The sequence below is a fragment of the Eptatretus burgeri genome, chromosome 12 (assembly GCF_056783735.1).
Source record: "Eptatretus burgeri isolate ZD-2024b chromosome 12, Ebu_testis_v1, whole genome shotgun sequence".
NCBI lineage: Eukaryota > Metazoa > Chordata > Myxini > Myxiniformes > Myxinidae > Eptatretus > Eptatretus burgeri.
In genome coordinates, this window is record NC_140972.1 from 65,260,871 (window position 1) to 65,285,810 (window position 24,940).

The following is a 24,940-nucleotide window of genomic DNA, read 5'->3' on the forward strand; positions in this document are numbered from 1 at the left end:
GCGAAACTTTGCGACTGTCATCTGCACAAAGTCCCATGTTGTATCAAAGGCGGACGGACTGGGTACCCGGTCATCACTGCCAGCAGTTATAAAGTGGCAGTTCTAGTTATTAGGGTACCCTGTGAGTACAGGGTACCCTATTGTTTTTCTTATGTTTATTAGGGTACCCTGTGAGTACAGGGTACCCTATTGTTTTTCTTCTGTTTATTATTATTATTATTATTATTTTTCTTTTTCCGCCGGCATTTTGCACCCTTTTTCGCTTTAAAAACCATTTTCTCTGGGATACTAAGTCCGATCGACACAAAATTTTCACCACAGTATGTATCTTTTTTGATAGCACAATCACGTTATAATTATGACGTCATTGGTCACGTGGTACGGTCGCCATCTTGAAAAAAGCGATAAACTTTGGACATCTGTATCTCGGAAACCGTGCAATGGAAAATTTTTTCGCTTGATACATTTTACTAAGCTCCCTATGGGGAACACGTGTGATTTTTCGTGACGTCATAGGTGAAGCGATATTCCAGTGAAAATTCGTCAAGTAGAACGCCATATAGGAAAAATCTGAAAAATTCTGAGCATCATCTACGCCTAAAATTGCTGCGGAAAATGTTTTTCTTGACGTCATCGATGACGTAATTCGGCCGCCATCTTGTTTTTTAGTGTTTTTTAAAAAAAATCTTCTTCTCCAGAAGGGCTGGACAGATTAAGGCGAAACTTTACACGTACATTCCCCCTGATGTCCTCTTTCAAGTTTGTTAATTTGTTGTTGATACGTCACATGGTTTGGCGGCCATCTTGAAAAAACCCTAAAACCTTCAAACATCTTCTTCTCCAGAAGCGCTGGTCCCATGAAGGCGAGATTTCACAACTATATTCGGGACATGTATGCGATGCAAGTTTGTTAATTTCAAAGTGATAGGTCACATGGTTTGGCCGCCATGTTGGATTTAAGAAAAATATTAAATAATGTTTTCTCTGGTATTTCATAAGCCATCGAAGCGAAAATTTGCAATTGCCTTCCTCCCTCAAGTCTGCATACATGGTAAAATTTTTTTACCTCAGAAGTCACATGGTTTGGCGGCCATCTTGGATAGAAAAATAGACCTTATCCGATTTTCACGAAACTTCACACACTTGTTCGGGTCGACGATGGAAAGCAGAATTTAAATTTATGATATCATAGGTCACAAGGTTCGGCAGCCATCTTGGATTGAAAATGAATAAATTTTAAAAATCTTCTTCTCCAGAAGGGCAAGACAGATTAAGACGAAACTTCACAGATATATTCCCCATGAGATCCTTTCTCAAGTTTGTTAATTTCTTCTTGATCGGTCACATGGTTTGGCGGCCATCTTGAAAAAACCCTAAAACCTTCAAACATCTTCTTCTCCAGAAGCGCTGGTCCACTGAAGGGGAGATTTCAGAACTATATTCGGGAGAGTAAGGCGATATAAGTTTGTTAATTTCGAATTGATAAGTCACATGGTTTGGCCGCCATCTTGGATTTAAGAAAAATATTAAATAATGTTTTCTCTGGAACCGCTTAACCAAACGAATCGAAAATTTGTAATTATCATCGAGAGGGCATTATGCACGCATGATAAAAATTATGACGTCACGCGTCACATGGTTTGGCGGCCATCTTGGATAGAAAAACGCACCTTAACCGATTAACACGAAACTTCACAACCGTGTTCCAATACCCAGTTGGAAGCAGAATATAAATTTCTGATGTCATAGGTCACATGGTTCGTCAGCCATCTTGGATTGAAAAACAATATCTTCAAACGTCTTTTTCTCTGAAACGGCTGAACAGATCCAGGCGAAACTCGACCACTATGACCGCCTCTCCTTGACGAATAAAAAGTTCCAACCCCCTTTTGAGGTACGACGCAACGTTTGGCAGCCATATTGGATTGAAGGAAAAATATTAATTAATGTTTACTCTGGTACTACTGCATCAATAAATGTGAAGCATCACCTTTATGGTGCAACAGTCATGCGGAATGAGGGTTTGAAATTTCAACGGGATCGGGCGCAGGGTTTGGCAGCCATGTTGGTTTTAAGAAAAATATTAAATAATGTTTTCTCTGGAACTGCTTAACCTAGCGAAGCGAAAATTTGCACTTATCGTCTACAATTGTGTTTGCACATGTGGTGAAAATTATGACATCAGAAGTCACATGGTTTGGCCGCCATCTTGGATTGAAGGATAAATATTAATTAATGTTTACTCTGGAACCGCTTCCTCTGTATATGCGAAACTTCACATTTATAATTCAGGTGACATGCGAAACAAAAGTTTAAAATTTCAACCTGATCGGTCACGCGGTTTGGGAGCCAGAATTATTTAATTATTTGAATCTAGAAGCCAGTAATAACGAAATTGAACGCTTTGTGCTGCCCGGTTCAGAACTCGTCTGTTCCGCGCCCTCTCGAAGCAGGCCTGTGTTTGTATCACTATTAAATAATGTTTTCTCTGGCACCGCTTATCCTTTCAATGCGAAACTTTGCGACTGTCATCTGCAGAAAGTCCCATGTTGTATCAAAGGCCGACACGTCTGGGTACCCGGTCATCACTGCCAGCAGTTATAAAGTGGCAGTTCTAGTTATTTATTATTATTATTATTTTTCCGCCGGCATTTTGCGGCCTGTTTTCACTTTAAAAATCATTTTCTCAGGAACGCAAAGTCCGATCGACACGAAATTTTCACCGTAGTATGTATCTTTTTGATAGCACAATCACGTTATAATTATGACGTCATTGGTCACGTGGTGCGGGCGCCATCTTGAAAAAAACGATAAACTTTGGACCTCTGTATCTCTGAAATCTTCCAGGGTAAAAATTTTTTCGCTTCATACATTTTAACAAGCTCCCTCTCGGGAACACGTGTGATTTTTCGTGACGTCATCGGTGAAGAGGTATCCCGGTGAAAATTCGTCAAGTAGAACGCCACATGGGAAAAATTTGAAATTTCTTGAGCGTCATCTACACCAAAATTCATCGTAGAAAAAATTTTTTTTGACGTCATCGGTGACGTAATTCGGCCGCCATCTTGTTTTGAAAATATTTTTAAAAAAAATCTTCTTCTCCAGAACGGCTGTGCAGATTGAGGCGAAACTTTACAGGTATATTCGCCCTGAGGTCCTTTTTCAAGTTTGTTAATTTCTTGTTGGTAGGTCACATGGTTTGGCGGCCATCTTGAAAAAACCCTAAAACCTTCAAACATCTTCTTCTCCAGAAGCGCTGGTCCAATGAAGTCGAGATTTCAGAACTATATTCGTGACATGTATGCGATGCAAGTTTGTTAATTTCGAAGTGATAGGTCACATGGTTTGGCCGCCATATTGGATTGAAGAAAAATATTAAATAATGTTTTCTCTGGTATTTCATAAGCCATCGAAGCGAAAATTTGCAAGTGCCTTCCTCGCTCAAGTCTGCATTCATGGTAAAAAAATTTTTACATCAGAAGTCACATGGTTTGGCGGCCATCTTGGATAGAAAAATAGACGATCCGATTTACACGAAACTTCACACACTTGTTCGTGTCGACGATGGAAAGCAGAATTTAAATTTATGATATCATAGGTCACAAGGTTCGGCAGCCATCTTGGATTGAAAATGAATAAATTTTAAAAATCTTCTTCTCCAGAAGGGCAAGACAGATCAAGACGAAACTTAACACATATATTCCCCATGAGGTCCTTTCTCAAGTTTGTTAATTTCTTCTTGATCGGTCACATGGTTTGGCGGCCATCTTGAAAAAACCCTAAAACCTTCAAACATCTTCTTCTCCAGAAGCGCTGGTCGGATGAAGGGCAGATTTCAGAAGTATATTCGGGACACGTAGGCGATATAAGTTTGTTAATTTCGAATTGATAAGTCACACGGTTTGGCCGCCATCTTGGATTTAAGAAAAATATTAAATAATGTTTTCTCTGGAACCGCTTAACCAAACGAATCAAAAGTTTGCAATTATCATCTACCATCGTGTGTGCACGCGTGGTAAAAATTATGATGTCACACGTCACATGGTTTGGCGGCCATCTTGGATAGAAAAACGCACCTTTACCGATTAACACAAAACTTCACATACGTGTTCTAATACCCAGTTGGAAGCAGAATTTAAACTTGTGATGTCATAGGTCACATGGTTCGTCAGCCATCTTGGATTGAAAAATAATATCTTAAAACGTCTTTTTCTCTGAAACGACTGAACAGATCCAGGCGAAACTCCACCACTATGACCGCCTCTCCATGACGAATAAAAAGTTCTCATCCCCTTTTGAGGTACGACGCAACGTTTGGCAGCCATATTGGATTGAAGGAAAAATATTAATTAATGTTTACTCTGGAACTACTGCATCAATAAATGTGAAACATCAAGTTTATGGTGGAACGCTCATGCGGAATGAGGGTTTGAAATTTCAACGGGATCGGGCCCAGGGTTTGGCAGCCATGTTGGTTTTAAGAAAAATATTAAATAATGTTTTCTCTGGAACTGCTTAACCTGGAGAAGCGAAAATTTGCAGTTATCATCCACCATCGTGTTTGCACACGTGGTGCAAATTATGACATCACAAGTCACATGGTTTGGCCGCCATCTTGGATTGAAGGATAAATATTAATTAATGTTTACTCTGGAACCGCTGCCTCTATATATGCGAAACTTCACATTTATAATTCAGGTGACATGCGAAACAAAAGTTTAAAATTTCAATCTGATCGGTCATGCGGTTTGGGAGCCAGAATTATTTAATTATTTGAATCTGGAAGCCAGTAATAACGAAATTGAATGCTTTGTGCTGCCCGGTTCGTAACTCGTCTGTTCCGCGCCCTCTCGAAGCAGGCCTGTGTTTGTATCACTATTAAATAATGTTTTCTCTGGCACCGCTTATCCTTTCAATGCGGAACTTTGCGACTGTCATCTGCAGAAAGTCCCATGTTGTATCAAAGGCGGACGGACTGGGTACCCGGTCATCACTGCCAGCAGTTATAAAGTGGCAGTTCTAGTTATTATTATTTTTCCGCCGGCATTTTGCACCCTTTTTCGCTTTAAAAACCATTTTCTCTGGGATACTAAGTCCGATCGACACAAAATTTTCACCACAGTATGTATCTTTTTTGATAGCACAATCACGTTATAATTATGACGTCATTGGTCACGTGGTACGGTCGCCATCTTGAAAAAAGCGATAAACTTTGGACATCTGTATCTCGGAAACCGTGCAATGGAAAATTTTTTCGCTTGATACATTTTACTAAGCTCCCTATGGGGAACACGTGTGATTTTTCGTGACGTCATAGGTGAAGCGATATTCCAGTGAAAATTCGTCAAGTAGAACGCCATATAGGAAAAATCTGAAAAATTCTGAGCATCATCTACGCCTAAAATTGCTGCGGAAAATGTTTTTCTTGACGTCATCGATGACGTAATTCGGCCGCCATCTTGTTTTTTAGTGTTTTTTTTAAAAAAATCTTCTTCTCCAGAAGGGCTGGACAGATTAAGGCGAAACTTTACACGTACATTCCCCCTGATGTCCTCTTTCAAGTTTGTTAATTTGTTGTTGATACGTCACATGGTTTGGCGGCCATCTTGAAAAAACCCTAAAACCTTCAAACATCTTCTTCTCCAGAAGCGCTGGTCCCATGAAGGCGAGATTTCACAACTATATTCGGGACATGTATGCGATGCAAGTTTGTTAATTTCAAAGTGATAGGTCACATGGTTTGGCCGCCATGTTGGATTTAAGAAAAATATTAAATAATGTTTTCTCTGGTATTTCATAAGCCATCGAAGCGAAAATTTGCAATTGCCTTCCTCCCTCAAGTCTGCATACATGGTAAAATTTTTTACCTCAGAAGTCACATGGTTTGGCGGCCATCTTGGATAGAAAAATAGACCTTATCCGATTTTCACGAAACTTCACACACTTGTTCGGGTCGACGATGGAAAGCAGAATTTAAATTTATGATATCATAGGTCACAAGGTTCGGCAGCCATCTTGGATTGAAAATGAATAAATTTTAAAAATCTTCTTCTCCAGAAGGGCAAGACAGATTAAGACGAAACTTCACAGATATATTCCCCATGAGATCCTTTCTCAAGTTTGTTAATTTCTTCTTGATCGGTCACATGGTTTGGCGGCCATCTTGGAAAACCCTAAAACCTTCAAACATCTTCTTCTCCAGAAGCGCTGGTCCACTGAAGGGAGATTTCAGAACTATATTCGGGAGAGTAAGGCGATATAAGTTTGTTAATTTCGAATTGATAAGTCACATGGTTTGGCCGCCATCTTGGATTTAAGAAAAATATTAAATAATGTTTTCTCTGGAACCGCTTAACCAAACGAATCGAAAATTTGTAATTATCATCGAGAGGGCATTATGCACGCATGATAAAAATTATGACGTCACGCGTCACATGGTTTGGCGGCCATCTTGGATAGAAAAACGCACCTTAACCGATTAACACGAAACTTCACAACCGTGTTCCAATACCCAGTTGGAAGCAGAATATAAATTTCTGATGTCATAGGTCACATGGTTCGTCAGCCATCTTGGATTGAAAAACAATATCTTCAAACGTCTTTTTCTCTGAAACGGCTGAACAGATCCAGGCGAAACTCGACCACTATGACCGCCTCTCCTTGACGAATAAAAAGTTCCAACCCCCTTTTTGAGGTACGACGCAACGTTTGGCAGCCATATTGGATTGAAGGAAAAATATTAATTAATGTTTACTCTGGTACTACTGCATCAATAAATGTGAAGCATCACCTTTATGGTGCAACAGTCATGCGGAATGAGGGTTTGAAATTTCAACGGGATCGGGCGCAGGGTTTGGCAGCCATGTTGGTTTTAAGAAAAATATTAAATAATGTTTTCTCTGGAACTGCTTAACCTAGCGAAGCGAAAATTTGCACTTATCGTCTACAATTGTGTTTGCACATGTGGTGAAAATTATGACATCAGAAGTCACATGGTTTGGCCGCCATCTTGGATTGAAGGATAAATATTAATTAATGTTTACTCTGGAACCGCTTCCTCTGTATATGCGAAACTTCACATTTATAATTCAGGTGACATGCGAAACAAAAGTTTAAAATTTCAACCTGATCGGTCACGCGGTTTGGGAGCCAGAATTATTTAATTATTTGAATCTAGAAGCCAGTAATAACGAAATTGAACGCTTTGTGCTGCCCGGTTCAGAACTCGTCTGTTCCGCGCCCTCTCGAAGCAGGCCTGTGTTTGTATCACTATTAAATAATGTTTTCTCTGGCACCGCTTATCCTTTCAATGCGAAACTTTGCGACTGTCATCTGCAGAAAGTCCCATGTTGTATCAAAGGCCGACACGTCTGGGTACCCGGTCATCACTGCCAGCAGTTATAAAGTGGCAGTTCTAGTTATTTATTATTATTATTATTTTTCCGCCGGCATTTTGCGGCCTGTTTTCACTTTAAAAATCATTTTCTCAGGAACGCAAAGTCCGATCGACACGAAATTTTCACCGTAGTATGTATCTTTTTTGATAGCACAATCACGTTATAATTATGACGTCATTGGTCACGTGGTGCGGGCGCCATCTTGAAAAAAACGATAAACTTTGGACCTCTGTATCTCTGAAATCTTCCAGGGTAAAAATTTTTTCGCTTCATACATTTTAACAAGCTCCCTCTCGGGAACACGTGTGATTTTTCGTGACGTCATCGGTGAAGAGGTATCCCGGTGAAAATTCGTCAAGTAGAACGCCACATGGGAAAAATTTGAAATTTCTTGAGCGTCATCTACACCAAAATTCATCGTAGAAAAATTTTTTTTTGACGTCATCGGTGACGTAATTCGGCCGCCATCTTGTTTTGAAAATATTTTTAAAAAAAATCTTCTTCTCCAGAACGGCTGTGCAGATTGAGGCGAAACTTTACAGGTATATTCGCCCTGAGGTCCTTTTTCAAGTTTGTTAATTTCTTGTTGGTAGGTCACATGGTTTGGCGGCCATCTTGAAAAAACCCTAAAACCTTCAAACATCTTCTTCTCCAGAAGCGCTGGTCCAATGAAGTCGAGATTTCAGAACTATATTCGTGACATGTATGCGATGCAAGTTTGTTAATTTCGAAGTGATAGGTCACATGGTTTGGCCGCCATATTGGATTGAAGAAAAATATTAAATAATGTTTTCTCTGGTATTTCATAAGCCATCGAAGCGAAAATTTGCAAGTGCCTTCCTCGCTCAAGTCTGCATTCATGGTAAAAAAATTTTTACATCAGAAGTCACATGGTTTGGCGGCCATCTTGGATAGAAAAATAGACGATCCGATTTACACGAAACTTCACACACTTGTTCGTGTCGACGATGGAAAGCAGAATTTAAATTTATGATATCATAGGTCACAAGGTTCGGCAGCCATCTTGGATTGAAAATGAATAAATTTTAAAAATCTTCTTCTCCAGAAGGGCAAGACAGATCAAGACGAAACTTAACACATATATTCCCCATGAGGTCCTTTCTCAAGTTTGTTAATTTCTTCTTGATCGGTCACATGGTTTGGCGGCCATCTTGAAAAAACCCTAAAACCTTCAAACATCTTCTTCTCCAGAAGCGCTGGTCGGATGAAGGGCAGATTTCAGAAGTATATTCGGGACACGTAGGCGATATAAGTTTGTTAATTTCGAATTGATAAGTCACACGGTTTGGCCGCCATCTTGGATTTAAGAAAAATATTAAATAATGTTTTCTCTGGAACCGCTTAACCAAACGAATCAAAAGTTTGCAATTATCATCTACCATCGTGTGTGCACGCGTGGTAAAAATTATGATGTCACACGTCACATGGTTTGGCGGCCATCTTGGATAGAAAAACGCACCTTTACCGATTAACACAAAACTTCACATACGTGTTCTAATACCCAGTTGGAAGCAGAATTTAAACTTGTGATGTCATAGGTCACATGGTTCGTCAGCCATCTTGGATTGAAAAATAATATCTTAAAACGTCTTTTTCTCTGAAACGACTGAACAGATCCAGGCGAAACTCCACCACTATGACCGCCTCTCCATGACGAATAAAAAGTTCTCATCCCCTTTTGAGGTACGACGCAACGTTTGGCAGCCATATTGGATTGAAGGAAAAATATTAATTAATGTTTACTCTGGAACTACTGCATCAATAAATGTGAAACATCAAGTTTATGGTGGAACGCTCATGCGGAATGAGGGTTTGAAATTTCAACGGGATCGGGCCCAGGGTTTGGCAGCCATGTTGGTTTTAAGAAAAATATTAAATAATGTTTTCTCTGGAACTGCTTAACCTGGAGAAGCGAAAATTTGCAGTTATCATCCACCATCGTGTTTGCACACGTGGTGCAAATTATGACATCACAAGTCACATGGTTTGGCCGCCATCTTGGATTGAAGGATAAATATTAATTAATGTTTACTCTGGAACCGCTGCCTCTATATATGCGAAACTTCACATTTATAATTCAGGTGACATGCGAAACAAAAGTTTAAAATTTCAATCTGATCGGTCATGCGGTTTGGGAGCCAGAATTATTTAATTATTTGAATCTGGAAGCCAGTAATAACGAAATTGAATGCTTTGTGCTGCCCGGTTCGTAACTCGTCTGTTCCGCGCCCTCTCGAAGCAGGCCTGTGTTTGTATCACTATTAAATAATGTTTTCTCTGGCACCGCTTATCCTTTCAATGCGGAACTTTGCGACTGTCATCTGCAGAAAGTCCCATGTTGTATCAAAGGCGGACGGACTGGGTACCCGGTCATCACTGCCAGCAGTTATAAAGTGGCAGTTCTAGTTATTATTATTTTTCCGCCGGCATTTTGCACCCTTTTTCGCTTTAAAAATCATTTTCTCTGGAACACTAAGTCCGATCGACAGGAAATTTTCACCATAGTATGTATCTTTTTTGATAGCACAATCACGTTATAATTATGACGTCATTGGCCACGTGGTACGGTCGCCATCTTGAAAAAAGCGATAAACTTTGGACATCTGTATCTCGGAAACCGTGCAATGGAAAAAATTTTTGTTTGATACATTTTACTAAGCTCCCTATGGGGAACACATGTGATTTTTCGTGACGTCATAGGTGAAGCGATATACCGGTGAAAATTCGTCAAGTAGAACGCCATATAGGAAAAATCTGAAAAATTCTGAGCGTCATCTACACCAAAATTCATCGTCAAAAATGTTTTTTTTGACGTCATCGATGACGTAATTCGGCCGCCATCTTGTTTTTTAGTGTTTTTTTTAAAAAAATCTTCTTCTCCAGAAGGGCTAGGCAGATTAAGGCGAAACTTTACAGGTACATTCCCCCTGAGGTCCTCTTTCAAGTTTGTTAATTTGTTGTTGATACGTCACATGGTTTGGCGGCCATCTTGAAAAAACCCTAAAACCTTCAAACATCTTCTCCAGAAGCGCTGGTCCAATGAAGGCGAGATTTCAGAACTATATTCGTGACATGTATGCGATGCAAGTTTGTTAATTTCGAAGTGATAGGTCACATGGTTTGGCCGCCATGTTGGATTTAAGAAAAATATTAAATAATGTTTTCTCTGGTATTTCATAAGCCATCGAAGCGAAAATTTGCAAGTGCCTTCCTCGCTCAAGTCTGCATACATGGTAAAAAATTTTTACATCAGAAGTCACATGGTTTGGCGGCCATCTTGGATAGAAAAATAGACTTGATCCGATTTACACGAAACTTCACACACTTGTTCGTGTCGACGATCGAAAGCAGAATTTAAATTTATGATATCATGGATCACAAGGTTCGGCAGCCATCTTGGATTGAAAATGAATAAATTTTAAAAATCTTCTTCTCCAGAAGGGCAAGACAGATTAAGACGAAACTTCACACATATATTCCCCATGAGGTCCTTTCTCAAGTTTGTTAATTTCTTCTTGATCGGTCACAAGGTTTGGCGGCCATCTTGAAAAAACTCTAAAACCTTCAAACATCTTCTCCAGAAGCGCTTGTTGGATGAAGGGCAGATTTCAGAACTATATTCGGGACATGTAAGCGATATAAGTTTGTTAATTTCGAATTGATACGTCACATTGTTTGGCCGCCATCTTGGATTTAAGAAAAATATTAAATAATGTTTTCTCTGGAACCGCTTAACCTAACGAATCGAAAGTTTGCAATTATCATCTAGCATCGTATGTGCACGCGTGGTAAAAATTATGATGTCACACGTCACATGGTTTGGCGGCCATCTTGGATAGAAAAACGCACCTTTACCGATTTACACGAAACTTCACAAACCTGTTCCAATACCCAGTTGGAAGCAGAATATAAATTTCTGACGTCATAGGTCACATGGTTCGTCAGCCATCTTGGATTGAAAAACAATACCTTAAAACGTCTTTTTCTCTGAAACGACTGAACAGATCCAGGCGAAACTCGACCACTATGACCGCCTCTCCATGATGAATAAAAAGTTCTCATCCCCTTTTGAGGTACGACGCAACGTTTGGCAGCCATATTGGATTGAAGGAAAAATATTAATTAATGTTTACTCTGGAAATACTGCATCAATAAATGTGAAACATTAAGTTTATGGTGGAACAGTCATGCGGAATGAGCGTTTGAAATTTCAACGGGATCGGGCCCAGGGTTTGGCAGCCATGTTGGTTTTAAGAAAAATATTAAATAATGTTTTCTCTGGAACTGCTTAACCTGGAGAAGCGAAAATTTGCAGTTATCATCCACCATCGTGTTTGCACACGTGGTGCAAATTATGATATCACAAGTCACATGGTTTGGCCGCCATCTTGGATTGAAGGATAAATATTAATTAATGTTTACTCTGGAACCGCTGCCTCTATATATGCGAAACTTGACATTTATAATTCAGGTGATATGCTAAACAAAAGTTTAAAATTTCAACCTGATCGGTCACACGGTTTTGGAGCCAGAATTATTTAATTATTTGAATCTGGAAGCCAGTAATAACGAAATTGAACGCTTTGTGCTGCCCGGTTCGTAACTCGTCTGTTCCGCGCCGTCTCGAAGCAGGCCTGTGTTTGTATCACTCTTAAATAATGTTTTCTCTGGAACCACTTTCCCGATCAAAGCGAAACTTTGTGACTGTCATCTGCAGAAAGTCCCATGTTGTATCAAAAGGCGGACGGACTGGGTACCCGGTCATCACTGCCAGCAGTTATAAAGTGGCAGTTCTAGTTTATTTTAATTTCGCAATTAATTACTGAATCGATCAATCATTACACACCACTCACTCCAAATCCGTCTCCATATGCTGCATGCCGAGTATCATTTGAACATATTTACTTCAGAAGTACATTTGTGCACACAAATTAGGTATCATTTGTACATAACAGTCGTGGCCAAAAATATTGGCACCCTTGCACTTTTTTCAAATAACACAATTTTATCAAAAAAAGTTGAAAATTGACAAACGTATTTGGTCACCACAATTCTTTATTTCACTGTTAATATCAGAGAACATTTGTATTTGATTCAGAACTTTATTTTTCCTTTTAAATCAGAAAATACAAAAGAAATGGCATTGACAAAATTATTGACACCCTTGACTTAATATTTGGTATCACAGCCTTTGGACAAAATAACTGCAGTCAAGCACTTCCTATAGCCATGAATGAGCTTCCTACACCTCTCTACTGGCAGGTTGGCCCACTCTTGTGTAAACTGCTCCAGTTATCCCAGATTTGAAGTTCCTTCTCCCAACTGCTGTTTTCAGATCTTCCTACAGGTGTAAAATGGGATTTAGATCTGGACTCATTGCTGGCCACTTCAGAACAGTCCAGCGTGTTGTCTTGAACCATTCCTGGGTGCTTTTTGAAGTGTGTTTGGGGTCATTGTCCTGCTGCAAGACCCATAACCTTTGACGGAAACCAGGCTTTCTGACACTGGGTTGAACATTGCGCTCCAAAATGCCTTGGTAATCTGATTTCATGATGCCATGCACACATTCAAGGCACGCAGTGCTAGAGGCAGCACAGCAACCCCAAAACATCACTGAACCTCCTCCATGTTTGACTGTAGGGAAGGTGTTCTTTTCTTTGAAAATTTCATTTTGTTTTCTGCAAACATCGAGATGATGTGCTTTCCCAAAAAGCTCTAATTTGGACTCATCTGGCCACAGGACATTCTTCCAGAAGGATTTTGACTTGTTCAGGTGTGTTTTGACAACTCCGCTCGAGCTTTCTTATGTCTCTCTCAGCATTGGGGTCCTCCTGGGCTCTTACCAAAGAACCCCCTTTCATCGAGTTGGCGACGGATGGTGAGAGTTGAAACTCGATATATATATATATATATCTACAGTTAAGGCCAAAATTATTCATACCCTTACCAAATTTGGAGTATTTTGAATTGTGTTATTTGAGGAATGAGTTTCTTCTGGCTTAAGTTACATAAGAATGTGACAAACAGCTGAAAGAATCACTACAAGAGACATTTCAAGAAATATATTGTTTGGGGGTATTTTATTGATAGATTTACAAAAAAAATGTCGTGTCCAGAATTATTCATACCCTTGCTTAGATCAGTTCAAAGTCACATTCAGTAATCAATTGAAAAGCCTCTGTTTGTGATTGCAGCCTCCAAACGTTTTTATACTTGCTCACAAGGTTTTTGCATGTCTCTACAGGGATTTTGGCCCACTCCTCCTTCGTGAAGGTCTCCAGCTCTTTGAGGTTGGAAGGCTTTCTTGCCATCACTCCGGTCTTGAGCTCCCTCCACAGATTCTCGATTGGGTTGAGGTCTGGACTTTGGCTTGGCCACTCTAGAACGTCTACATCATTATCCCGGAACCATTTCTTGACTGACTTGGCCGTGTGTTTTGGATCGTTGTCCTGCTGATACGTCCAATGCTCCCCGAGGAGAAGTTTCTCTGCGGACTGTTTGATGTTTTCCTCAAGGATCTTGATGTACTGCTCCTTTTTCATGTTGCCATTCACTTTGACGAGATTGCCGTGCCCACTGGCTGAAAAACATCCCCAAAGCATTATGCTCCCGCCTCCATGCTTGACGGTCGGTACTGTGTTCTTAGGGTTGTATGCTTCACCTTTCTTTCGCCAAACGAAAGCAACATCTCTGTGCCCGAAAAGCTCCATTTTCATCTCATCTGACCACAGAACTGAGGACCAAAAGCTTGGATCTTTGTCCAGGTAAGCTTTTGCAAAGGTTAGACGAGCCTTTCTGTGCCTGGGATTGAGGAGTGGAGTCTTTCTTTGTCGGCGTCCATGGAGATCCCCCTTGTGCAACGTCCGCTGGAGGGTCTGCCTTGATATCTTGGTCCCAGATTCGCCAAGGTTGTTCAGGACAGCCTTAATAGTGATCCGTGGATTGTTGTTGGCCTCTCGCCATACTTTTCTTGCCAAACGAGGCGACACCTTTGGCTTCCGACCATGCCCTTCAATGTTTTTTACAGTGTGGAACTCCTTGTACTTCCTAATTATGCTTTGTATGGTGGCAACTGGCACTCGGAACTGCTTCGAAATAGCTTTGTAGCCTTTCCCCTCCTTGTGAGCATTCACAATGCACAACCGAAGGTCCTCACTGACTTCTTTCTTCTTCGCCATGCTGACAATGACCTGAGAATGATTGCATCAGCTCCCCTTAATTCATATTCTAAAAGCAGAGTGTTGTTCTATAACATTCCTCACTGTACATTCAATAGACCACTTTTGTCATGCATTCAGATTGTATGCACACATCTTGGAATAATTGCATAACATTATAAAGAATCTTAGGAATATCAAAAGCATATGCATTATCACAAACATTGGCCTCAATTCTGAGACTTTGTATGGGGTATGAATAATTTTGGACAGGCATAATAACAGAAATCTTAACATTTCTATTGTTATGCTAATAATATTGAGCCAAAATATATGTGGATTTGTACATGCCAACTAAATGTCCTTGGGTGAAGTGAAAGTTCCACCAATCCAGCTTGTAGGTATGAGATAAATGCAAAACTCTCAGATTTTTCATAGGCTATGAATAATTTTGGGCTTAACTATATATATATATATATATATATGTATATGTATTGTTACGAATCTACCGCCCACCTAGCGTGCGAACAACCGCTTTTCACTAATAGCAGCCGCACGCCCACCGGACGAGAGCAATTCAGTCGCGACTTTCTGGAACAACGCTAGAAACCAGTCACGGGTGGGTTCTTAACCCCACCACGGCCTCGTCCGTATTCTACCCGCGCGCGACAGGGTCAATCGCCGAATATCGATATACCTAAGTATTCGCGCGGGTAAACGACCGAGAGACCGTACCTTGGCGAAGGCTTGCTTGGACACGAACTGCTTAAGCAGTTCGTTCCGTTCTGGGATAACCGAGTGGGGTATTATTGCCAGACCTCGCCGCACCCGATTCTTTTATCGGTATTCAAAAACCAACTACCATTCCGAAATGCAATACGGTGGTTCAATATGGGAAAATGACACGACGAACGGGGTACATTTAAACAAACACATTTATTTTACAACACGTGCACATATACAGGTATGCAAAAACACCAACATGCATGTATACAGTGATGCAGGTATATACATGCAAGGAATTCAAAAACACGCATGCATTCATGCAACCAAACAAGCAATGCGCGGGACGGGCACAAAACACGAGCAAGGACCAAGAGTTACCACCGTCTATTAGTTATTATCAATGTACACTTAACAGTTTCTACTTAGCGGGACATGGCGCCACAACATTCATTCAAAAGAAAAGCAAGAAAGACCCCCTCATAGACAAGGGAGTCAGATTGGGCCCGTGGGCCTTTATAACGTGTGGCTTTAGTGACCGAAAGGGCCCCACGAGACCGTTACAGGTTACCTGCACCCTCGTGGTGCCTTGATGGGGCGAGTCGCGACGTCCCATCCCCACGGAAGCTAGCGTAGCCGCGTTTGAGCTCGGGCCTTCCGCGTGGCAGACGAGCTATCTCCGGCTCTCCCCACACAAACGCGCAGATTCGCGCGACAGCAGGGCAGCGCCTCCAGCCCGCGTCTCCTTCGCGACGCCCGGACCTCCACCGACTGACTGTTCCAAGCTCCCGACTCTGACACGAGCCCAGACCTCCACACAGCTCCTTAGCTTCTCCAGACTCTCCGAACCCCGACAGAGACTCGGTTCTCTCCACGCAGCTCTTTTCTTACGACACACACACACTGCTGCATTCAGCGCTCGCTTTTATTCCCTCTCCTTCCTCGCCCCACCCTCCGTTTAGCTCCTGCGGGAAACTTCCAGAAGGGGGGCGTTTCCCTCGTGGGTCGGGGGTTTTTTTCGTAGCAATCATCCTGGTAGCACTTCTCTATTCTCCCTCCACTCGCCCCTCCCCCGTCCCAAAGCGCGGGAAAGTAAGAGGAAAAATCCGTGCGTTATCGGAACGCCTTCTTCTTTCTCCATGGCACAGACGGTTTTCGATGCGGAGAGGGTTGCAGCGTGGGTGTGGAGAAGGTGATTGGTGGTGGTCGTGAGGGTGGTGTGGTTGGGTGCTTGTAAAAAGGTGGTTGGTGGTGTGGTTGGTCCAAAATAACGGCAAACTCAAAGATCACAGCCCTGTCCACACGAATTATCCCCTTTAGACCATGGTGGGGAAATCTAACTGAACACTGACTTATCGGCATAACTGAACTAAGGACCTTTTTTGGTGTTCTGCGAATTTCCACAGCCGTAACAATATATATATATATATATATATATATATATATATATATATATATATATATATATATATATATATATATATATATATATATATATATATATATATATATATATATATATATATATATATATATATAACCTCCTCTCTTTTATCATCCTCTTCTCTTTTCTCACTTTTTGCTTAATCCCACATCCCTGCTCCCCTACCTCTTCCTGTACATCTATAATAATAATAAATGTGTGTGTCTCCTCTATAACTCCAAAACCATTAAATCTAGCAGCTTCAAACTTTGCATGCATACAAAGGGAACACCATGAGAGAGCACAAATGAAAATTGGGTGTTTGGGTTAATTAAAACACCCCTTTTGAAGATAATTAACAGCCGTATTTAATTATCTCCTTCATCAGGCGATCCTCGGCCACCTCGCTGTCTGGGGTCTTAAGACGCATCCTGGGTTACCTCACTGGGGTCTGAAGCCGCCATGTTTTTTTTGCCTGCTCAACCATGCCTCGACTTGGAACTAAACAGGCCGCAACGATTTCTTAACGATAAACTTTTCTTTTTCACTTTCCTCACTCATATTATCGAATGCGTGTTCATCATAGCTACGAATCACTGGGTATATTGCAATGCTTATAAACGCCCAGAGACACCAGTGTCCGTGGCTTTATTTCATTTCCACACATCCCACAACCTCAAAAATCTCTTAAACTAAGCCAAATTACAACCTTTAAGCTCTAGAGTTGAATTTGGCAGCAGTTCCCACTGCTTAAAAAAGTATTCCGTTGTCCAATTCGGACATATTTGACATTTTGGGATTCTCCCGGAGGTGTGTGTCTAATATGACAGTTCTGTGATTGCCAATCACGTGCCAAGCGTGCTGTTCCTAATCAACCGTTTTGTTGGAGTGCTTAAGCCACTTGGCGAGCGCTCTACAATATTCACACTGTCGCTGAATACTGTATATTGATCGACTTGCACAATGTTCAGGGGCCATTTGCCTGCAATGGCCCCATGTTGTTATGCGATCATTTCAGCATAGATAAATACAAATTAAAAAAAAATGAAATGTTTCTTTAACATCTTGGCTGGATACCAGAGAGGTACACAGGTCACTCTAAGCTGTCTAGCCTGGCTTCGAATCCTGACCCAGCTATAAGTTGTCATCCCTTTTTCTTTCTCTCTCTTTCTCTTTCTTTCTCTTTCTTTCTTTCTTTCTCTTTCTTTCTCTTTCTTTCTCTCTCTTTCTCTCTCTTTCTCTCCGACTTCCCCCCCTACCTACCTGTCTGTCTCTGTCTCCGAACGTATCTGGATGGTGTTTATGTCTGGACAGTAGTTAACCACCGTCCAGCCACGTATGTAGATATTTTCTGATGGACCCTCTTGCACTGCCCTTACCTCATGCTGCTTTCCCCTCCCATCTCCTCCTCACTTCCCTCCTCGCTCCCCAACCCCTTTTTGCCCCCCTCCCTCCTTCCTCGCTCTCGCACCTCTCCCTACTCCATCCTCTTTGCTCGCTCCCCCACTCCTCCTCGGTCTCTCTTCCTCCTCTCCACCTCATCTCCCTCCTTTCACCTTACCCTCCCTCCTCTTTACCTCCCCCCTAATATTCCCCTTAGTGAAGCGACGTGTTGTATTTACGAGTTTGCAAATAATGCCCCCCAATTCCTAAGCCCACTACAGTAGTCTGGGGGTGGTCTGTGTGTGATTTCTACCACATGTGTCTGATTTCCTTGTAATACTTAACTCGTATCCAACTTTAACGTGTTCTTTTTGTTCATCTGCTTTCTTTGTTTTGGCAGATTTGTATTATGGTGGAGAAGCTCTCACTGCAGAGCAGCCACAATCCTTCACCTGCCCTTACTGTGGCAAAATGGGACTCACTGAGACAACTCTCCAAGAACACGTGACGGCGGAGCATGCCGAGGCAACCACAGAAGTTGTATGTTCCCATATATTTATTTATTTTCTTCCCAATCTCTCACTCTCACTCACATTTCCCCCAACTCCCCTATTATCCATTTTATAATTTCAAGTCACTGATTCTTCTTTTCCACCATGTGCCAGGAATGGCACTCGCAAGCAAAATTACTGATAAAAATGTATCAAAAAGTCAAAAGGTGGTTTGAGGGTGATCAGGGAGCAGGCAATGACGGGGCAGGGGAGGGTTGTCAGCAAGATAAAAAACCACAGAGAAGGTCATGGTTTGAAGATGAGACAATTACGTATGTACGTACATTCAGCTTTCTACAGCAAGGATTGTAAAATTAGTGGTATGTTGCCGAGATGGGGGCTGAAATGATTAATATTACAGAAAATGTGGAAGGCATATTGTCAGGCTCACTCTGGCAGGAGGACATTGGTAGTCATACATGCAAGAGCTAATGATAAAGATAAAGTTTACTCTGAGGTATTGAAACATGGGTACAGGCTAATAGGTATCCTCCTGAAAGTAATTGTTTGGTAGGTTGTGTTTTCTTGGCAAACAGAAGACCAAATACTGCATTGGAGTTATCAGGAGGAACCTGAATACCCTGAAACCCATCTAAATGAACCTTACAGAATTTTTTTGCAAGAATTCACTTCTCCCTCCATAGGAAGATAAAGAAAGAGAAATATAGAGTAAAGTGGATAAAAGAAAATAAATGGCAAAATAAAGTGAAAAAGTACAAAGAAGTGTGAAAGTAACAAAGATGTCAGGCAGAACCTGGGTAGCTAAGTTTCAGCAGTGACTCCACAGGCTCAAGCAGCAACAGGTACAAGCTACCAAATTTCTTCTTCCAATATTTCTTCTCATATTCTTTCAATAACAGGCAAAGGAACAGAACAGATGTTAATCTATGGTTAGAAAATTGGTGCATGCAGCAGTGTTTTGCATTTGGTGAAACGGCAAAGCGAGGAAGAGGGAGGGAGAGAGAGAGAGAGAGAGGGAGGATGGAGAGAGGGGAGGGGATGGAGAGAGGGGAGGGGAGAGAGAGAGGATGGAGGGGACGGGAGAGGGAGAGATAGAGGATGGAGGAGAGGGGAGGGGGAGAGAGAGAGATGGAGGAGAGGGGAGGGGAGAGAGAGGAGAGAGAGAGAGAGAGAGATGGAGGAGAGGGGAGGGGGAGAGAGAGAGGATGGAGGAGAGGGGAGGGGAGAGAGAGAGGATGGAGGAGAGGGGAGGGGGAGAGAGAGAGGATGGAGGAGAGGGGAGGGGAGAGAGAGAGGATGGAGGAGAGGGGAGGGGAGAGAGAGAGGATGGAGGAGAGGGGAGGGGGAGAGAGAGAGGATGGAGGAGAGGGGAGGGGGAGAGAGAGAGGATGGAGGAGAGGGGAGGGAGAGAGAGAGGATGGAGGAGAGGGGAGGGGGAGAGAGAGGATGGAGGAGAGGGAGGGGAGAGAGAGAGGATGGAGGAGAGGGGAGGGGGAGAGAGAGAGGATGGAGGAGAGGGGAGGGGAGAGAGAGAGGATGGAGGAGAGGGAGGGGAGAGAGAGAGGATGGAGGAGAGGGAGAGGAGAGAGAGAGGATGGGAGGAGAGGGGGAGAGAGAGAGAGGATGGAGGGGAGAGAGAGAGAGGATGGAGGAGAGGGGAGGGGGAGAGAGAGAGAGGATGGAGGGGAGGGAGAGAGAGAGGATGGAGGAGGAGGGAGGGAGAGAGAGAGGATGGAGGAGAGGGGAGGGGGAGAGAGAGGATGGAGGAAAGGGGAGGGGAGAGAGAGGATGGAGGAGAGGGGAGGGAGAGAGAGAGAGAGGAGAGAGAGAGAGAGAGAGAGAGAGAGAGAGAGAGAGAGAGAGAGAGAGAGAGAGAGAGAGAGAGAGAGAGAGAGAGAGAGAGAGAGAGAGAGAGAGAGAGAGAGAGAGAGAGAGAGAGAGAGAGAGAGAGAGAGAGAGAGAGAGAGAGAGAGAGAGAGAGAGAGAGAGAGAGAGAGAGAGAGAGAGAGAGAGAGAGAGAGAGAGAGAGAGGATGGAGGAAAGGGGAGGGGGAGAGAGAGAGGATGGAGGAGAGGGGAGGGGAGAGAGAGAGGATGGAGGAGAGAGAGAGGATGGAGGAGAGAGGGGAGGGGGAGAGAGAGAGGATGGAGGAGAGGGAGAGGGAGAGAGAGAGAGAGGATGGGGGAGAGAGAGAGAGATGGAGAGAGAGGGAGGGAGAGAGAGAGAGAGAGATGGAGAGAGAGAGAGAGAGAGAGAGAGAGAGATGGAGAGAGAGAGGATGGAGGGGGAGAGAGAGAGAGAGGATGGAGGGGAGGGAGGGGGAGAGAGAGAGAGGATGGAGGGGAGGGAGGGGGAGAGAGAGAGAGGATGGAGGGGAGGGAGGGGAGGGGAGAGAGAGAGAGGATGGAGGGGAGGGAGGGAGGGGAGAGAGAGAGAGGATGGAGGGGAGGGAGGGGGAGAGAGAGAGAGAGGATGGAGGGGAGGGGAGGGGAGAGAGAGAGAGAGGATGGAGGGGAGGGGAGGGGAGAGAGAGAGAGAGAGAGGATGGAGGGGAGGGGAGAGAGAGAGAGAGAGGATGGAGGGGAGGGGAGGGGAGAGAGAGAGAGGATGGAGGGGAGGGGAGGGGAGGGGGAGACGGGGGAGCTCGGAATAGGGGAAGTGGGGAAGCTACGCCTCACCAAACATCGCTATACACTCTGGAGAGGAGGTGGGAGCAAGGAGGAGGGGGTAGTGGGGAGGGGGGGAATTGCGAGTAGGTAAGCATGAGGGGAGGCATTCTCAACTTGTATTTGGTGGTGGGACTTATGGAGAAGGGAGGAGGGAGGAGGGGGGGGTGTAGTACAGGATTGAATGAAATGGGGTACATTAAAACAACACGTTAATTACAGCATGTAATATACAGCATGTTAATACAACTCTGGTCTCCCGAGACCGCCGGGAGATGTTCATTGGGGGGGTGGATAAGGGAGGTGGTTTGCGACGAGGTAAGTGTGAGGGGAGGTGGAGGGAAGGCAGCGTGAGGAGAGGGGGGATAGGAGGGGAAGGGTGATAAAACGCGCCCAAACTGCAACGTTTTCTTTTTAACCGTCGGGTTCCATATGTAACCGGGAGGGAGCATTGAAAACCCATACTATCTACTTGGCAAAGGCCTGTCTGCATGCATGCATGCTCACATATCCAGCGACCTTTGCACCCCTCTGATTTGTCTCACTCCGAATCTGATTCGTACATGCTACCCTTTAGGGAAGCAGTTTTAAATTGAAAACTAAACCGTCAATCCTTCATCCCCTCAACAGAGGGGTGGGGGGGGCAGAGGGAGAGGTGTAGGAAAGAGATGGAGGGAAGAGGAAAGGGGGGGGGGAGGGGATAATGAAAGGAGATAGTACAAAAAGGGGAAACATGTAAAATGAAATTGCAAATTTTCAGCGAAGGAAGCACTGACTGACACCGCACAAGGCACTGCATGGCCAAACACTGGTGGGTGGGCCCTGAACTTTGTTCAAGTCGATTGATATATTCAGTTACAGTGTTAATGTTGACGTGTGCTCGCCAAGTGGCTTAAGCACTCAAGCAACCACTCCAACGAAACGGTTGATAAGGAATGGCTGGTGGCTTGGCAAGCGATTAATGACTGCCGATCAGTTGTTTAAACACCATGCACCTGTTGACAACTGGAATGTCAAGCGATGTCCAAATTGGACATGTGACCACTTTTTTTTCTAGCCGGAACTACTGCTGAAGTCCTATTAAGAAGTTTTTATGGTTTGAAATTTAGCTCAGATTAAGAGATTCTCGAGGTTATGGCATGTGCGGAAATGAAATATCGCCAGGAACGCTGGCGTTTATAAGCATTGCAATGTATCCACCGATTTGTGGGTATGGTGATCAGGCAATCGATGATATAATCGAGGAAAGTGGGGGTGGGGTGGGGGGGGGGAACTTTATCATTAAGAAATCGTTGTGGCCTGTTTGAAGTCAAGGAATTGTTGAGCAGGCCAAATAAGAGATGGCTTCAGACTCTGGTGAGCTGACAGAGGGCTGACCAAGATGGCGCGCCACCATCTTGGTTAAACTTGTTTTTCGTGATGAGTGCCCCCAGAATAATCTTCAAAATGCGTGTTTAAATTGACCCAAACACCCAATTTTCATTCTCGCACCACCTTGGAGTTCATTTAATGTGTGTGCAAAGTTTGGGGCTGCGAGGTTTAATAGTTTTGTAATTATGGAGGAGACGGAGGGACGGACAGACACATGCTGACATTTATTATTCTAGATTAAATATGTGAGATATTAGACATGGAACTGAGGTGTTTGGATTCTGTGTGGGTCGAGTTTAAGGATTATATTATAACTTACTCGCTGGATGGTGCCCAGTAGGCTTCTGGAGTGGGAGAAGACCAGGAACGCACACTTCGTTAAGAAATGAGGAAGGCATGTGGAAAATGAAAAGTTAAGATTGGTGATAAAATGAAAAGTTAAGATTAGTGATACCAAATATATTGTGACGGACGCCACCGCCAGATAACTTCAAGAGGACGGTGCGTCTTAAAAGACCACGATATTCAGTCACCACAGAACTTCTCGCAGGATCTCTCGCCCAATGTCGTATTACTATGCGAAGAAGGCTGTGAACGAGCGAGTATTGTGCCGGCAATTACGCTACAGATTTTAATTTGTTGGCCGAGTGGGGCCAATTGTTGCATAACTGCTTCTAGCGATCTACAAGCCTAATTACATCACCATCAAAATAGACAGAATAAGTCAAGACACAAAGGCGTTCTATCCATGTATTCAAACAGACACGTATTTACAAAGCAGGTTCACAAGTATGCACAGGGCTCGTATGCATTCCCCTTATCCCATAATCGATACTTGTGCCCTGGGATTCTTACTCAGTCGCTTAGCAACTTTACATTAACCGTGTGCCCCTCATGCATCTGATGGGAAAAGAGAGATGGGGGAGGGGAAGATGAGACATAAGATAAGAAAAAAAAGAATACAGGGATGTCATGCCCTTGCACGCTTTGCACTCGCCAGGTTGAGCTTACGCTGCCCAATGGTACCGTAGATGGTGCTACGGCCCGGACCCCCTCACACTGTACTCTCGGTCCTTCCTTCGTATTGCCAATGTGCCATGCCTCTCAGTGTGTCCAGCAATGAACCGTCCATGGGGTGAACTCGATGCAGGCTTTTTGGTGGAAAAATGCTTGAAGTGTGTGAGGTGAAGTGGGGCCCTGTGATGCAGTCAGTCAGCGGGAGCGTAGTGACCAGGATTCAATGTGAAGGTATGCAAAGGCGAGAGGTGAAGGTTTGGTTTTTTTGTTGTTGTATACACCGTCCAGGCTCGTGTGAGAACTTGCACACAGAACGTACAAGGGGAGCAGGAGGCAAGATGGGTGGGAGAGGGAAGTAGAAAACAGTGGGGACCAGAGACATTAGATCTGTGGAAGGGAGAGGGATGGGACGGGATACACAGGGTAAACAAGATTGACATTACAGGGACTTTCAGGTCCTCGCACGACACGGACTTTCAGGAAGGAAAGCAGGGAATTTGAAGGAGGTGGGTTTGGGGTGGATTAGCAGGGGTAGAAAAGATCATGGTTTTGGATGGGGGAAGATGAGAGATGGTAGTGAACAGCTGTTTTGAAGACCTGGAGGGAAGACTGGGATTGAAGAGAGTGTGGGAGTTTGTTCCAAAGGTGGGGAAAAAAAGAGAAATGAAAGAGTGAAGGTGAGCAGTGATTCTTGATTTTGGTAGTTTTACCAGAGGGTGGTTGCTGGCGGACCTTGAGCACCCTGCGGAAATGTTGGGGGGAGGGGGGGCGAAACCGGAGAGGCGACGGTAGAAGACAGAAAGACCACCGACCTGCCTGCGGTGAGAGAGTGAGAGACCCAAAGACTCAGCCTCATCACGGAAGATACTAATGATCTTAAATGACTTGGTTTCCACAGCGTGAAGCTGAGAAAGGTGAGAGGTGGGAGCACCAGCCCAGAGGGGAGTGCAGTACTCCATCAGGCAGTGGATGACAGCTTTGTATGTAGTCAGGAGCTCAGGTGTGCCGAGGAAGGACTTTGCACGATGGAGAATGCCCAGTTGGTGACTGGCTTTGGAGGCCAGCTTGGAAATGTGGCTTTCCCAGGAAAGATCACGGCAGATAGTGAGATCCAGAAGCTTGAATGAAAGGACTTCTTCAAGGGGATTGTTGAGAAAGTATATTGGGAGGTGGGGAGGCATGGCCTCTGCGCTGATCTTTCGCGGAGAAAGTGTTTGACTGTAGAAAACCTTGTCAAATCGGAGAATAATACGTAATGGACTTCTAACTA

General features: G+C 43.5%; 1 protein-coding gene across 1 annotated transcript in view; it reads left to right on the forward strand.

The window, feature by feature from the left end:
* Positions 1 to 24,940, forward strand: part of KCMF1 (potassium channel modulatory factor 1) — a 197,045-nt gene that overhangs the window by 53,856 nt on the left and 118,249 nt on the right. Inside the window, exon 3 of the mRNA XM_085848287.1 lies at positions 18,505 to 18,644. Within this exon, the coding sequence (XP_085704413.1) occupies positions 18,505 to 18,644 (140 nt within the window). The remainder of the gene's footprint in view (positions 1 to 18,504; positions 18,645 to 24,940) is intronic.